At 40.4% G+C, this 17,477-nt stretch overlaps 1 protein-coding gene across 21 annotated transcripts in view; it reads right to left on the bottom strand.

Annotated features, from left to right (window-relative positions):
* Window positions 1-3,376: 3,376 nt before the first annotated feature.
* AAK1 (AP2 associated kinase 1) overlaps window positions 3,377-17,477 on the bottom strand; it is a 164,837-nt gene continuing 150,736 nt past the window's right edge. For 8 of the 21 annotated variants that reach the window (XM_059079778.2, XM_059079780.2, XM_067007465.1 and 5 more), the window contains 3 exons: window positions 16,799-16,909; window positions 15,111-15,221; window positions 3,377-4,514 (listed from right to left, as the gene is read on the bottom strand). In XM_059079778.2, coding sequence (XP_058935761.1) covers window positions 3,385-4,514; window positions 15,111-15,221; window positions 16,799-16,909 — 1,352 coding nt within the window. In that variant the 3' untranslated portion in view covers window positions 3,377-3,384. Of the gene's footprint in view, window positions 4,515-8,882; window positions 13,933-15,110; window positions 15,222-16,798; window positions 16,910-17,477 lie in introns of those variants that run through there. The other 13 variants (XM_059079788.2, XM_067007472.1, XM_067007475.1 and 10 more) reach the window with 3 other exon arrangements.

Genomic DNA, 17,477 nt, shown 5'->3' with positions numbered 1-17,477 from the left:
TGAGTGGGCCCAAAATGAAATGGAGTTTTTGACCTAGATTTCTTTGGGTCCTGCCTTGCATCTGCTTCAAGCGTCAAATTTTGTTCATTCCATTTTCCAATCTAACAAGGATTTGGAGCTAAAGGGTTATCTGTATGTGAACCCAAGAAACAGACATGCTAAATATTTTTCACCACACATAAGATAACTTCATTAATTCAATAGTGCCTGTTAGTCCGTTAATGTGGATTCTTTAAGAGTTCATTAGTGCATGCTGCGGGTCAATGCTTTATGTCTAAATGTACTCTGGCTCATTGTGCTCCACTGAAATGAAAGGTCACAGGTTCCTGCATTCCGTATATGTGTAAAGCAAGTAGCACATAAAACAAACTAAAAAAAGTAGTGCAGTATTTTGTTGACTATATATTTTAGTGTTAACCTAATGCCATAGTTGTTGGAAACATGCATTCACTACTAATTCAAAGCACCCTGAGCACTCCTGATTCCCTTAAAACGAAAATTTTCCATATTTCCAGATTCAGGATGGACTCTGGCAAGAACATTTTATCTTTATTATTTAAAAAATTTTTTGGCCATGCCATGCAGCATGCGGGATCTTAGTTCCCTGACCAGGGATCGAACCCATGCCCCCTGCACTGGGAGTGTGGAGTCCTAACCGTTGGGCCACCAGGGAAGTCCCAAGAACATTTTGTCTTTAAATGATGCATTTACCCTATATGATCCAAAGATCAGCGCAGAGTTCACTAGTTATTAACTAATAATTAATGTAATCCGATAGTCCCCAAATTTTCATGCATCATTCAGTAAGAACAACACAAAATTAATTTGCATGTGTTTATATTCATTTCTTGTTCAAAAAAGGTATTTAGAGTCTCCAGCCATCATAGGTCTCCAGTGAGAATAAAAAAGGATTACAAGCACAGCTTGACAAATGATTCAATTATGTGATAAAATTACCAAGATTTTATTGATTTTCACCTTGAGAACTAAAATGATCAGGAGGGGAGTGATCAAATAACCAAAGGAAAGTCATTTTGCAGGGCTGTTACAGAGGTAATCCTAAATACCTCTGGTGAATTAGAATGACCTTCTGCTTTAAGAGTTTCTGGGGTGAGAACTCTCCTTGAATATTCCCATCCTTTTCACTCCTGCACGTGAAGGCTTTAATTGATAAAGGCAAGGGAAGAGTTTAGGGTGCTAAGTTCCACACCTGTTAGCCAAAACTATCCAACTGGAAAGATGATTCTACATCCATTGTTACACAGAAAACTCAGAAATGATCATTGGGAGAAAAGCCCAATGAACATTTAGCATCCATAAAAGTGAAGGACCAGCACTGCTGAAACCTCAGTTGGAAAATCATTGCTAGGAGCCCTGATCCAGCGCCTATTATTTAAATTTATCTTTTAACCTGGACAGCTGAAATAGGTGGAGACTAAACTAGAAAAAGTCTTGAAAAGTATCTGTTCATATTTTACTGCCAAGATCCCTGAACTTCAAATTTAAAAGTATGACACTTAACTGCAGTTGAGTTTGGCATTCAGGCTTGATTCTTGGATAAATTTCCCGTAATTCTTTTTTTTTTTTTTTTTTTTTTGCGGTATGCGGGCCTCTCACTGTTGTGGCCTCTCCCGTTGTGGAGCACAGGCTCCGGACGCACAGGCCTAGCGGCCATGGCTCACGGGCTTAGTTGCTCCGCAGCATGTGGGATCTTCCCGGACCAGGGCACGAACCCGTGTCTCCTGCATCGGCAGGCGGATTCTCAACCACTGCGCCACCAGGGAAGCCCTCCCGTAATTCTTAAATCATTAATCTGGGTTGGTAAGCAACTCTGCCAACATCTCCAGCTAACGGAGAAATCACTAACATTTACTACAAGTCACAGGAAGCTTTCAAGTTGAAATAGGAAATTGAACATCTTCAGCAGCAATCTTCCCACTGAGACGTAAGTTTCATTTTAAGGCACTAATAATAAAGGGTATGAAAACAGCCAAGATAAGTCAGATCTTTCCAGAAATACAAGACATTTCAAAAACACAAGTGAGGCACCTATCTGACCTACTTTAGCATCCAAGGGGACAGAGAATCGAAAGGTTTTCATGGCTGGCTGGTTCAGCTCTTTTCCTTTCTCCCAAACTTATTTACACGTCTCAGATTTCTATTTCCTCAAGAAGCAGTAGACAAAGGTGACAAGGATGTGGAAAAACAAACAAGCAAATCTAGTTTGTAGCCTAGTCTCATGATTAATTAATTTCGTATTGACAGCATGGAGTGCTCAGACCTAAGGTTTTTAAGTACTTTTTAAAATTACTTAGACCACAAACCCAGTGGTTGGACCTGTAACAATGTGCTCTTTTCTATTGTTCTCAGGGGGAACTGTATAAGGATAATTAATTTTTCAAGCCTGTGTAAATGGAATTTGTTCATAGCAAATTCTAGAGGGAAAAAAAAATCTACTTAGAAACTTCAGTTCCAACAGGATTTTCCTATACATTCCAATGAATTCAATTTTGCCATGAGAAAAGAACTCAATAAAAACAGGGTTCAAGTCAGTTAGGTCAGGAGACCAATGCCAGCAAATGAGTGATTGTGGAGGTACGCGAGGTGGGACAAGATTTAGTGAAAGGAAGAATGTTTCCTGTGCACACAGACATGCACACACATAGCTGTGTGCTCACACAAATTTTTTAAGTGTGCACATAGGGAAGGCTCAACACTATTAGACACAAGCACAGATATCTGTTTGCATTGCTACAAAGGATCTGACACACGTCACACACCCACAGACACTCACGCACCAGGACCAGTGTGGCTTGCACAGACTCAGATCCAGAGAATTCTTCTAGAGGTGCCGGCTTCACAGGAATGATTAGTATCTGCGGGATTACACTTCCTTTTGATGTGCAGAATTTTTATCTGGTTTTCTTTCCTGAAATATACCCTGTTCAAGAGTATGAAACCAAGTCCGGGAGGAACTCATCTTGATTCCTCGATAGACATGACTCAGGACAGGAACTACAGGCGTCAAACTAGCAATAACCTGGCCCCTTTGGGAAGTTATTTCTGGATTTACTGGGAAGTAGTTCTAGACTTAAACAGTTTCTAGGCAAACAACAAAAAGCAGAGCTCTGGGTGGAGGTGGAGATGGAAATGCCTGAAAGTCCAGAAATCAATATAGACAAAAGAATTGAGCATAAGTTAAAGGAGTTTCAACTAAGTTATCACCTCGACTGAGTTTGCTGACTGAAGAAGTCCTGCAGACTATGGAACTGAAAGATAATAATTGATATGTCAATATTTCTTCTTAGGAAGGCTCAGCTGGGAGTGATGTGGTGGGTATTAAGGGTGGGGTAGAGACAGAGGCCTAAGGCTCAGGTATGGCTCCTAAGGTTTCTGTTTGCCTGATTTCGAAGGAAAGGGTGCTAAAGCAAAAGGATCAGCCGCTGGCAGCTCCGTAGTCCTGGAGGAAAGGGACGTGATGGAAACAGAGCCAGCTATCGACTGCTTATTGGTTTGCGAAACAATTTTGTAGGCAGCGATGGGCTGGGCTTCTGGACTTGGCTCATCTTCCGGGCTATAGTGACGGGAATATTTGGATAAAGACTGGCGGCGGAACGGTTTGCCAGTCACCGGGCCTGGGACAGATTCTTTCTGGGGCTGAGGTCCTTTGTTTCTGTCATTAGGATGGGCCCCAGATTCCAGAGAGGGGCCTCTGGGAGAGACGCTGTCAAGATGGTCTGCTGCTTGTACAGAATGGGAAGGGTGGTTAGACGGTTGGGCAAAACCAGCCATGGAATACTGAGCTCGTACAGAGGGATGCACGGCTCGATCAAGGCCCGGGAGCAGAGGAATGTCATTGGTCTGACGGAGGAGGCCGGGCTGCGCAGGGGACTCCGGGGAGGCGCTCTGGGCAACGTTTAACTCCTCCATGCTTTTCTTCTTAGTGAAAGGAGCTCTCAAGAACACGTCCGCCTCCTCTGGCTGGGAAGGAGCCATGCTGCCCTTGCAGACAAACGGGGCTTTGGTGAAAATGTCCACGTCATCAGCGGGAACCCTCGAGCTCCTGAAGGGGGCAGTGGCGAAAACATCTGGCTCACCGAGTCCATCAGCGGTTGGCTGCGTGAGGGCTCCGAACTGGTTCTTCCTTCCACCTTGCGCTGCCTTGCCTTGCTCAGGAGAGACTTCTGGCTGAGTGAAGGGAGTGGCTCCTCCCAGCTTCCCCTGCGGAGGCTTGCAGCTCTCATCCTCTTCTGACGACTCCAAGAGGAGAGGTCGAGACCCACTGCAGTCCAGCATGTCCCCCTCGAGGTCGGTCCCTTCCTCTTCACTGCTGTGGAACGAGCTGTTGCTGGAAGGGCCATCTCGGGCCAAGTAGTCATATTCTAAACTGTTCTGAGCTTTCGTTCCCGGTACTCTGGAGGGGTCTGGATACAGGGGAAGGCCTTTAAAACCCGTTGATTCTTTAAAGTGCTCTACAGTTATTACAGGATAGGGATTGGGCTCTCTCTGGATACCTAGAAAAGCACAAAATGCAGAATTAATGCACAGGTCCATTCAACTCTCCTTGGAACATTTAATGGTCAACCCGTGGCAGAAACATTGTGGAACCAAATAATAGGTGTTGAAAATGGAAAAGGAAAAACAGAAAAAGAAAAGTCAGGCAAGGAAACTGCACACAAACTGGAACACAACCAATCACGGTCTCACATTTCGGAACACGATAGGCACGATGTGCAGGAAAGGAGATGAAGATGTTAGGCACAAAGACATTCAGTGGAACTATGCAGTGCTCCTACGCACGGGGCCAGGCACTGACACCTGCTCTACCTGGTGCTGGCTCAGGATGGAATGAAAACAAACCCAGTCACTCATCTCCACATCCACCATGACAGTTCTGGCTGATGCAGAAATACTGTCTGGGGACAAACTCAAATGAGATCCGATTTGAGTGTGGTCATCTGCTCCACACTGCCTGTAACTGCGGATGGACCCCCCGCCCCCCGCCAAAGCAGCAGAACGTGGCTGCTTGATAAATGCAAAACTACTTGATGATTTACATCATAAGCACTATTCAAAGGGCACAGGAGTGCCTCAAATATGAATACTGAAGGCACTTTCTAAGGGGAGGAGACATAATCAAAATCATATTAAATCCATCACCTTCAGCTAGAGTTGCCCTGGAATTTTGTTTTCAGTCTTCTAAGTTAGCAAAGATCTCCTCTGCTTAAATGAATCCATCATAAAGTTCTTTAAGCAGACAGAGTAAAATGCACAGGTAATTACAGAAGTATTTGCAAACTCTAATAAACGAATCTATTTTTATCTAGGTAGAGGTGCCTCGGGGTGCTCTGGCTTTTAAAATCAAATAGACAATTATCAGAATGCAAGACAGCTTACCTTCCAAGAAATATTAGCAGGTTAGAAGTATGTCATTGGGCACATGTTAGCAAAAGGGCAGGAAAAAGGCATATGTAACTAAGCAAGAAGAATCCAGAGAAAAGCGTGGTTGGGGTAGAGATATCATGTCATCACGGGTTTCCCAACCCACCAGGGTAAGAAATTATAGGTACCATTATTTGGACTCTGATAGATGACTCAGAACATCCCCTCCCCACGTTACCCTCTCCCCTTCTAAGCAAACCATTAGGTCGTAGAAACTTCTGCTAACAATTTTCCCCTGCCAAAGTTTCTGCTTGAATTAATCACACAGAACACAGCAGAAGCAGCATCAAAATCAATTTATTGGGAAACCAGTTACTTAGAGGCATTACATTGTAAAGAGATGTAGAGAGAGATCTGAACATTTTAGAAGAAACTGGACAAAAATACTATGTTTCTCTGAATCCTGTAACTTTTTAGCAGCGCTTCTTTTTAAACAGTTCTGACCTTAACTATTGTTTTCAGAAACGAAAAAGGTGGGTCCCCCCCACCCAGCCACCATTTTTATTTCTCTTTCTAGAACTCTGAATGTATTTGGTGAATTCCAAATTATAAATTCTTTAAGTTAAATTCTGTACTGGTGCCAAATGGCTTTCTGAATAGTATCTGAAGGGGATAAATGTTTCTTTGCATTATAACTTTAGTATGTGCACCCATATGGTGATATGAAAGCGTTAGCCAGGGGACAGGAAATAAATGGAACACCTTCTCCTTTGCAATATATGTGGAAAGACATAATTCTAATCTCTCAGGCAAGTATATTGATGTGAGATCTGTCACAGTGGTTCCCAGATGATGATGTCTGGGGGGAAATTCAAATGAAATGGGGCAGAGAAGTTTTCCAACATAAGATTTGCTGAGCAAAAGTGGTATGAATGGCCCCCAAAACTCCTTGAACCACTTTCAAACACAGTATCAGCCGGACAGATTTTAGTTCTCAAAACTAAGTCATGACTTCTCATCTTCCAAAGCCACCCTAAAAGCTGACGTGGTTCTGTGGGAGAGCAAAATATCTCTTAGGAAAAAACTGGCAAATTTAGTCATGACCAACTCTGGCCACCATAGGAACCAATAATGAAAATAAGCACTAGTTTGACTGAAGCTAGTGTTCTAGGGAAATTTAAATGGAATGTAGTCAAATCAAATTGTGTGCACAGACCTCCAAAAAGCAGCTACCTATAGAACGCAGGGCATCTTGGATGCCTGCAGTGTTAGAGTACATTGTGAGAGCTGTAAAGTACCAAGTAGGGGTACCCATGTCCAGAGTCAGGCTAGAAGGGCATTCCTAACCTATCTAAATTACTCATGTTAAAAAGTGAGTTCTTGGTCAAGTCAACTGTAAAGCTGCCAACTCAGAGCATATTCTATGACCTTCATGATGAATAGGAAAAAATCACACCTAAAATTGCGACAACTTTAAAAAATTTATATAGTCCCCAAAATACTATAACATCAAGTTTGAAAGGAGAACTAGTCTCCAGTCCTTCAAAACAAGGCCAGACCTATTTCATCTCTCTCTCTGAACATGAATCTGCCTATAGGATTGGAAAAGCACCTTTAAAGGATTTTCCCTTGAAGGCCAGATCTCTTAACCTTTCCATTCTTTTTAGAAGAGGTGCAGTAAGACCAAGGCCGAGAGCAACCACCCTTTGTAACCCTCCAAGCCTAGCCTTCTGGAGGACAAAGACACGCAGTGGGTATGGGGCACACAGACATCCACATTCCCTCAGGTAATTTTGGTGATGGCAGCACAAGAAACAAAGCAGTCAAGAGAAGGACAGATTCTAAATAACTGTAAACCGAAGATAGACATTAAATCTTGTTAGCAGTTAGAGGGTTTTTTTTTTTTTTTTTGAATATGTGTGTGCTATTGCAGGGAGGGAAAGCATGTATTTTCAGGGTGAACAGTCCTTCTATATGAATATAGCCTTGTACTGACAGAAAAACATGTTGGAAGCAGTCTGCCTACTAGCAATGAAAGATTTATACTAATTTAACCTCAGTGCCTTGGCCCAGTTCCTTTGGAAACCAATGGCATGCAGAGCAGATGCCCTGTGACCAGAAAACTCAATAAAGCTAGCCAGTTGTTCCTGGAGTAGGGGTGGGGAGTGATGGGGGGGCATTGGGCTTAAACCTGGGACCTGGCCTCACAGGGTCAGTGTCTCCCTTATCAAGCATAAGGGTCTTCCTTATCAGGAAGCTTAATGTAGGGCATTTTGTTCTAATTTCCTCAAATTAAGTCATGTCTCTTTTCATTTTGCTTTAGCACATTAAATTAAGCAAGAAGTCAAAACACACTTCTTTTTCTTGCTCTGATGTAGGACTGTGTGCCAGGTTAAGGTTAAGCACATGTTTTTGACACTTCCACTAGGGATAACTCCATTTTAGTCTATTTTGAGGCTGCAAATTAATGTCGATTTCAGTAAGAGCTTATATGCTTCAGAAAGAAGGAAAGGCATCCTCAAAAGTATTTGATGCTTTGGCAACTATCCTCACCAATTCCCTATTAATTCCCAAAGCAACCCAAAGTGCTGAATAATTTAAAATAGGTTTAACCCTGGAAATTTTATCTGATGGACAGTGAGGGCCAGTGTTTCCTAAAAAAAAAAAAGAAAGAAAATCTGAAGACTTAAATTTCAGGCTGGATATTCCTGAGTGCAATATAGCACACGTGACCAGAATTTTACTTTCTCCCATACTGTAAAGCGAAATAAGTTATAGGGAGTGTCAAAGACATAATTCTTGCCCAGAACTGAAGGTGAAGTCTTGGAGTATTGGGAAACCTTCTCGTATAGTTAGCAAATAGAAAGCAAAATACCCTTTACAAGAACTTCAGAAATGTAGCACCAAATGAAATTCACACTCTCCGAGCTGAATGAGGGAATCGGGAGATGTACATCAAACTAATAATTTCCATGACCTTTTGCTTAGATAATAAAATTAAGCATTGGGTTCTACCATATGCTGTGGAGTTGCATTAAAACCCATGCCTGGAGAATAAGATACTTGATGGGGGACAACACTGGCTAGAGACGCTGGGTCTCTCAAGCCAATGGAGCAATTAAACAAGAGAGATTTCTCCCTGGGCATAAGACTGCCGTTGCCAACATAAAATGTTTAATTAAATTGGCCTGGGTACATTCAAGATTAAATTAGAGGAGGGTAGCTGCAAATCTGTGCTCCCTTTTACAGCTCCATGTCTGGTCATATCAGATGCAGGCTCACAGGGGTTTTACTCTCTACGACCGCAGATGAAGCCGGGGTAGCCATGACTCATTAAAATGTCCTCTGCATGTCTCTCATACGTGTCTGCACTTTCCTTGTGCACAGGTGCTTATGGTCACTCAACAATGTGTTTAAATCCTTTTTGCAAAAGTGGGTTTTCAGATCAGGAAAAGAGCAGCTACTGTAAGTTATTTATAGCTCTGAACATCGTGCTCCTGTTTTAACAGATAAAAGTCTTTATTTTCCTGTATGTTTACATAAGAAACTTGTTTACAGACTTGTTTTTTATACAATACTTGCGTAGCAAAGTTCAAATTTCACATTTTTCTGTATAAGATAGCTTCATGTACCTCTGTTTGCTTTGTCTTCTTGGGAGGACAGGATAAAGGTCTGTGGTGAATACATATCCATGTGATGAGGGTGTGTACGACAGGGCAGAGAATACTCCTAGGGCAAAACTACATCAGAGTGGGAACCAAGAAGGTATCTTCCATTCTAGCGACTATCATGCTGCTGCATAGATCAGCATTGTCCAAAGAACCTCTCTCCCCCATCATAGTGAAAGGAAACCCAAGAGAAACAGAATAGTATCTTGTTACAGATTATTTGAAATGGAGGCCATCTGGGATTCCTTCTGACTCAAGAAATCCAAGCACACCCAACTCTAGGAACATTACTAGTGGGGAAAAGGAAAAGGCTAACTTTGTGCTGGTAAAATTACAGTCTCTTGAGAGGAATAAAAGATGGCTTTGTAACATATGGAGTGTTTCAGTAAAGGTACCATTTTAAGTATCCATCTAATAGTTTCTCTGTTCTGCCTGGAAGCCTCTAATTTGCTTAATTCAGTACTTTGGGCAATCCTGTCATTTTTATCCCCAAACTGTAAGTTCATGCCTACAGAATCCTGAATCTTACAGACTGAGAAAGCTAAAGACTCCTGGAACTATAGACGAACATCGGCATGGGAGACTTTATTTTGGCTGAAGGTATCTACAATGTGCATCTGCTCAGCTGAATTCATACGCCTCCATACCTCTGGGCTAAGGTCAACCCCCAAAGTCTCCTCCTTCCCCCAGCACTACTGAAGGCAGAACTGTTCCTGACCTGGGCGGTCGGGGGGAGAGGTTGTGTTGGTTTGAATCATTTATGTCAGGAGAGACCGAAAGAAGGATTAGAAAGAAAGCTAATATTTCATCTTGAGAAAAACAGGTTCTTTTCCTGCATTTGTTCCCCTATAATTATTAGCAAGCCAAGTTCTATAATTCTAATTTGGGAAGAGCCAAGTCCAGTATCAAATGACACTGAACAAAGTGTGACAACCTCTTTCAGAGGTATTTTAAAACCCCTTTCAATTTTCCAAACCATACTAAAGACAGGTGAAATCATATAAGTTCCCTTATTCAGAATATTAAGGAAATTAAGACTGATTGTTGAAACATTCTATTATAAGGTCCTTTCTGGGAATTTTCAGTGAATTATTCATTCTTCTTACTGTCTTCAATAGTAGTCACTCTTCAGCTTAGGCGAGTGATTTTGCTTTTTGGAAACATCTAAATGTTATTTAGAACCAAGAGTGGTGGAAAAAGATCAAGAGAGCATACTACTTTCAGATGCTGAAAGTGATACTAATTAGATAATGCAACTGATTTTCTTATATTTTATTATCTTTCTTGATAGTATTGAATATTTCTAAGGAGAGAAGTTTCAAAAATAAGATAAATGGTGGCAGCATCATTAGAATAAGTATTAGTTTCCCAAGTGAAACCAGATGCCTTTGAAGGGAACACTCAATTAGGTATCACAACTCTGATATGTCTGCTAAAGAAATCATTAATTATAATCATATTTAGAAGTGTTCATTTAAACCTTATCTCCTCTGAGGGCTGTGTTTTCAAAAACACTGGGACTTGAACTTGGTGATCTAGTTATTTGAATGCTGTAAAGGGAAAAAAATCCAATTTGTGATGTTTTCTGGTATAGGTACTATTTTTGCACAGTTGGAATAAAAGCAAATCAGAAACATATGCTTACAGTTATTTGTCCATTTTTAAATGGCAGATCCTTGATTATACAGTTTTTAAAAATTGAAATCTTCTGACACTGTTTTGTTGGAATAGGTAGATACGTGTGTGTAATATTTTAAAAAAGGAAAACCTATGTCCAAAACTCTGTGATGATTTATGGGTCTCTTCAGATAACCAAGAGAGAGAGCAACCCGGATTAGTGAAAGCCCACTGTAATTCTCTAAAATGTAAATACTGCTACAGTAACAGTAAGAGCTACAGAAGATAACTGAAGAACATCAGGATTATATAAATCCTTCATAGTCCTCCTAAAGCATCATAATAAATACTGAGAACCCTAGAATTCTATAACCTTAAAAACCATCTAGTCCAAACCTATCATTGTCAGTAAGGAGGCAGCAGCTCTAAGAAGTGAAGCCCCTGCTGAAGGCCACTAGGCCAGGGACTGGCAAAGGTCAGGACAAGCTCCCAGGTGGCCTGTCCTGCCCGGGTCTCTTCTCCCACCACCTGCTTTAGGTCCCACATCTGTGAAATGAAGTGGATGGACTAGAATAATCTCTAAGGTCCCTCTTGTAGCTCAGTCTACAGTTTCAAAGTTCTATCAATTATTAGCATACTATACTCATCTCAAATAAACCCTTTTAGCTCAAGGATGATGCTATAAACGAAAGGAGGTCCCTTTTACCGAGTCACTCACATGTCTGCTTTAGCAGAAAAATAGTTCTCTCCTTTGAAGCCCTACTCCTAGAGAATAAACTCAAGATAATTTCATGTCATTATCCCCCTCAGGCTTCGTCCACCCAGTCTCTCTGGTTTCTAGTCTATTCATTTTCATTAACATTCTCCATTAAGCTTTATTGAGCCAAATGACTAGATAATATATCTCAATGTGATTATGGGTAATACATGAAAGGAACAATTTAGAGACACTTACCTAATTTCTAAACTGTACTCTTCGTGGTTTCAATTAAGTTGAGAAACTAGATATTTCATTATATTTCTAACATGTATGTATGAAAAAAAATCAAACTGGAAAACATAGGCATAAAACATTATTCTTATTTAAAAATAAACATCTCTTTCATTAGTTTATATATTCTTTCTATGTCTGGGAAAAAGAATACCATTTTGATCTTCAGTAATATTCCTGTCCATGAAGGGGCAAACCAAGTCCCATTTTCACTGCTCTCCAATCATGGAGAGCTCTTCGAGGACATCTTTTTTTAACCCTCAGCAGGAAGGCTGTGCCTCCCTCAATTTTGGAAATGACCCATTATCCTAATAGTGGCCTGTACTTAGTATGTCTAGTTTCAGCTGGCACAGAAGTACTTAAAGTCAGAAGGAAGACTGAAAGGTTCCGACTTTTCCTCTGATACCTTTCAAAGGCTGTTCTCACATTGTTGGGGTCAAAGCTTGACCTCCAAGGTACAGGGTTTTGCAGGCGGTTGTTGCTGTTCAGCTTTCTTTTTTTCCCCCCTTAAAGAGCAAACGTGAAGAAGAAGAAACAAGAGTGCTAGACAGGGAAATGAGCAAATGGACCTGGAATTTTATTGGTACAAATCTGATCAACTAAGAGGTTCCCTTCTGACCATGAAAATGGCACTCAAGGAAGAGAACCAAATGGGATTCTCTGTGCCTACCTCTTTCAAAAGGATGATTTTATAAAACTGCTTTGCATGTAAGGAAAAAAAATATACTTCAGTGAGTAAGGACATATACAGAGGGTGACCATGAGTCATGTTGTCACATCAGTGCAGGGGCCTTTATTTATTTTATGAACAATATTCTAAGGTTAGTGAGAAACTATGGTTTGTTTTGTTTTTTAAAATCTAGGATGCCAAGGAAAACCAACTGAACATATTTCATTGGCTGCATCCTTCAATTCAAACATCAGAGAGAAAGAAAGGTAAGTAGCCAGAGTCAAATTGTGCCTAGTGTGTCAGCATACTTATTTCTGATTATCTGAAAATAAACAACATGCTTATTCTACAAAGACAGAGGACCTGCTGAAAGCTTATAGCAACACACAAGACTACTCAAAATGATTCCATATGTTACACTGTAGGGTTGCTGCGTAGTTAGTTATACAAGGGAAAGGGATCAAAACCCTGTACAGACACCTGATATCAGACTTGAAACGCCAAGTGGAAACAGAACTAGTCAGCGTCTTCATTTATACACAATTTACAATATTTGATTCAAAATAAAAATCACAAGAAAAATACATCTGTTTCTGCTACAATTCCTTCCCCTCCCCCATCCACCCCCCAGTGAAAAGTCTTCTAATAAAAGGTATCATATTACCACCACTGTCTGGTTTTGGTCTAATTCTGAGATCCCGGCTTGGGACAGTTAACACGAAAAGGAATGGCAATACTTGGAATTTATATAATGTACACATTTTATCCAAGGATCTCAAGTACTTGCAGTCATGTCTCCAGATCTGAGAAATCACGGTTCAATGGAAGCCAGAGTGCTGGACGAATGCTGGGCAGGTTGCATGGGGTGTGAAATCCCTTGGCTAAGTCTACGATCAAACAAGGTCAAAGTTGGTTGGCTAGAGCTGGGCTCAATTTCTCTTTCCAGACATATACCATCAGTCAGTTTTACCCTCTCTTAAACCACACACCCATCTCCAGGTTACTACCTCGAGTTAAGACCAACTGAAGAAGCCATGTCCTCATGATAATGCAGCAGCATAAAAAGCAAAAACAGAGAAACACATTCATCAGCAACTGGCCAAAGGAGATGGGGTTGGGAGGATTGATTTGGGAGGCCATTCCTAGCAAGAATGAGACAAAGGTGTCAATTCACTAGTTTCAGTTACAGTTAAGCTTTTGGTGGAGTCGATTCCAGCAGAGGTGAAGCTCATGGCATCTAGCGTTTGAGTTAAGATAATGCTATTGAAGAAGGGTAATGAGAAAACACAGCAAACTAACAGGGAGGAGCTGGCCAAGGAGTATCTGGAGGGCCAAAGTGATTTTCTTTCCTTATCATCTCTATGGGAGAAGGCAAGGGGTAGTAGGAGATTAGGGCTAGAGGGCCCCTTATTTGCAGATTTAAAAAAAAATCATTTTCTTTTAACTCTGTAATGAAAATGTATATTACGGTATGAAGGTTACAGAACTGCATCTGCTACTGGGTCACGGCTACAGGTCTATGAGCTGATCCACCAGCAGTAAAGACCTGGCTAGGTTGGGAAGACTGGACTCAGAGCTTCCACTGCTGTTTCTAGAGTGCCCACCTGGAAGTGGAGAGATAGGAATTCAGGACAAAACACAGAGGGTTAGGGTTTAGATGTGCAGAACAAGCAAAGGAGAAACAAAACAAAACAAAACACTCTAGAGAAACAACTATTTACATTTTGAGAACTCTTACATGTAAAGTTTTAAACATATAAATTAGCGATCCACCACCTCCCACCAAACGTTCAAGCACTGTGTGCATACCCTACTGTAGGCAGGAGACCTTGCAGAGAGGATGCTATTTTCAAATGAATATTTATTTTGCCTGAGAACTGCTGGCTGTACACTAACTTCCTGATAACATCAACTCATTTCCCTGTAAAGTAAAAATCAGTAATTTTTGATTTGGGGAGGAATTAGTTATTAAGACTACTGTAATAAAAACATGCTTTAAAAATATATAGATGGGGGGTGGGATAGGGAGGGTGGGAGGGAGATGCAAGAGGGAGGGGATATAGGAATATGTGTATAAGTATAGCTGATTCACTTTGTTATACAGCAGTAACTAAAACAACATTGTAAAGTAATTACACTCCAATAAAGATGTTAAAAAAAAAAAAAACAGCCTTGGGTTTTTGAGTGTAGAAAATAAATAAATGTAAATAACACCTATGTGTGTGTATACGTGTAAATATATATATATATGGTCTTAGGGCAATTCAGTGTTTTATGGCATGGTCAAATGATTTTAATCCAACAAAGAAGAAAAAGGATGCTCCACAAATGTCCAAAAGATGCAAATGATATCAAAGTACCATTGTTAATCTCTTTGGGAAGAATATTTATTACAGATTGTTCTAATCATGATAAGAAATATCCTGTGCATTGTTTTTTTAAAAAATATATATTTTCAGGTTTCCATTGACTGAAGATCACTTTATTTTTAGCTTGATACTTTGTAAAAACCAGCTTTTAGTCAAACTATTACTTTTAGTCAAATATTACTTTTCTTCTCTCTAAATAAACACCATGGTCATGCTTTAAGATACCTATATTAGTACCTTTACCTGTGTCTTCATCTATCTAAACTGGTCCAGCCCACAATGATTGTTATTACCCCCAATTTCCTCCATTAAATGTTGATGCTTTTTCCCCTCCCCTTGTAGATTAGATACATTACTATTTTGAAGAGAGTGGATGTCAAACTCTTCTCTTTTCCCCATCCTCTCTTTCTTACCTTGTGGGTTTTTGGTTATCAATACAGGAATAGGGTCAAACTCATCTTCTGCCACCTTGTCCGAGCCCTCAGGGACATCAAAACCTGAGATGAGATTACTATCTTCTGCAGCTTAATACAGAATGCAAGTACACAAGCAGAAACAACAGAGGTAGAGATTAGCAAATGAGAGAATACATAAGAGGCACACAGTTCCCAACTGTACAATCACTGTTGTTTTTAAAGATGAAAATGCTTATTTTCCTGAGTTGAAATAAAAGTAGTAAAGCTGGAAAACTTGAGGAAATAGAAAATAATGCTTCAGAGCTGGCCGTGTTAAGACTTTCATAAATGAGAAGGGAGAAGGGTTATAATTCTCCCTACCTTTACAAGGCCATTAAATGTAGTTATTGTGAAATATCTCTTCACCGTCAGTAATTCACAAAGGCACGGGATTTAGTAATTTATCTTCTTTATTGAGCAAACAGAGGCCGGACTAACAATATTCAGAAACACTCAAAAACCAAGGGCAGGGTGGAGATAATCAGTCACCCTTTAAGAAGTAACCAGTGTATACAAGGCAAACAGAATACTTCTGAAAGAACTCACTGCCCTGTGATTGGGAAAAAAGACATTCAAACACTGATGCCCCTGTAATGTTGGGGCACAAGATCACATGCACTGAGATTTCAAGCTGAAGTTTGCTAGAAGTTCTCCATTCTACAAGCAAGTGCTAGCTGAGCAACTATTTTGCAAGTGAAGTTTCTCTGTAATTACGCATTGCTGCAGACATACTCCGTTAAACATAATTGGCTAAATAGGTAACTTCTCTCTACACGCTCTATAAAAACATAGTCATTTTAATGCTATTAAGGGTCAAAACAAAAACTCAGCTATTACCATTGCAAACCAAAGGCTGATAATTTTTTAGTCATCTCAGGGAGGTCTCCTTCCTAAATTTCCTTCAGAAAGGACCTACAAGCTGTTCCTTTAATATGTATTTGCTCCTTCCAGAAAACCACGTTCACTATCTAAGCACAGAAAGTTTAGTGAATGCCTGCGTACAGTAAGCCAGGCATGGTGCCTGTCACTCTCACGAACTACTCACTGAATAGAGCTCAATTCAAGCTACCTCTGTCCCTCAGAATTCCAAACCAGTATTAACCCAAGACTAAGAAATGGAAACAGTAGATTAGAAAGAGAAACCCAGTAATAATCATGACTCAAAGGTTAACTAAAATTCAAAACTTTTACGAGTTCCATCTTTGAGGACTGACTTTTGAAGAACAATGCTTTTTTCTTTATTGTAGTAATCACTATCAAAAAACTTTACATCTGATTTAATGAAACAGTTTTAAGTTCTAAGGCCAACAGGTACCTAATTATAGTCAGATGGTGGACAGTCAACTCAACCCTGAGCTGACTGCAAAGGTATGTAGCTCTGTCTTTAATAGAAAGCATGGAATATCTGCATTCCAGGTGACTGCCAGAAAGCAACATCTCCACAGTCTGTTGTCCCAGCCTTATTAAATATTCTTACTGAGAGGAACTTTAACACAGGGGCTAAGAGTACAAACTCAAGTTTTCCACTCAAGGAGGTGGTTAAAAAACTTCTCTAGCAAAGACTTTTGTCAAGGAAAATTCTCAGGAGTTGTTCAGTTCTTCTCCTCTAAGCATACATGTGGGCCCAAGAAGAGGAAAGCATTTACCTTTATGGGCCGGAGCAGAGATCGCTATGGGGGCAAATTCTTCCAGAAGGTCAGTAGTAGGGTTAGAAAGCAGAGAGCAATCAATCAGGGAATCTTCCCCGGTGAGAGAATCTGAGTCCAGATTAACAGCATCCCAGGTCAGTGAGGGCATTAAATGGCACACACAACAATATCACGAGGTTAGGTCTTAGCCTTTAAGTTATTCCATTTATTGGGTTGGTCAAAACCCGTAAGAGAGTGCAAAACCCCGAACGAACTTTTTGGCCAACCCAATACATTATACATACAAGTCAAGGCGGGAGAAAGAAAACCAAAAGAAACCCGTTAAGCACTCTGGATTTTCATCTATAGAAACATGTATTTCTAAACTTCTCTTAACAGATATATATATATATATAAATGTGGAAGAATTTTTTTGCTCAGCGGTTGCTGGTTAAGCAAGTAAATGGTTTGGACGCCAATAAAACTTTGGCAACTCAGTTCTCAGCAAATGCCATTAGGGAAAAAGGACTTTGCAACTAAAGAGTTTCACTTAAACTTTCCCTAAACATTCATTGAAAAAAGTTGCTATAAGATGAGGTATCCAAGCTGACAAGAAGGGGGTTGTCCCTGGCTTATTATTAGGAGAATATGGCATGATTAGGCAGTACTTTTTTAGAACTCAACCCAATCCCCATTC

Source organism: Kogia breviceps, chromosome 11 (assembly GCF_026419965.1).
Source record: "Kogia breviceps isolate mKogBre1 chromosome 11, mKogBre1 haplotype 1, whole genome shotgun sequence".
In the NCBI taxonomy this organism is placed as follows: domain Eukaryota; kingdom Metazoa; phylum Chordata; class Mammalia; order Artiodactyla; family Physeteridae; genus Kogia; species Kogia breviceps.
The sequence above is the reverse complement of the archived record's forward strand: the minus strand, read 5'-3'. Positions and strand labels throughout refer to the sequence as shown.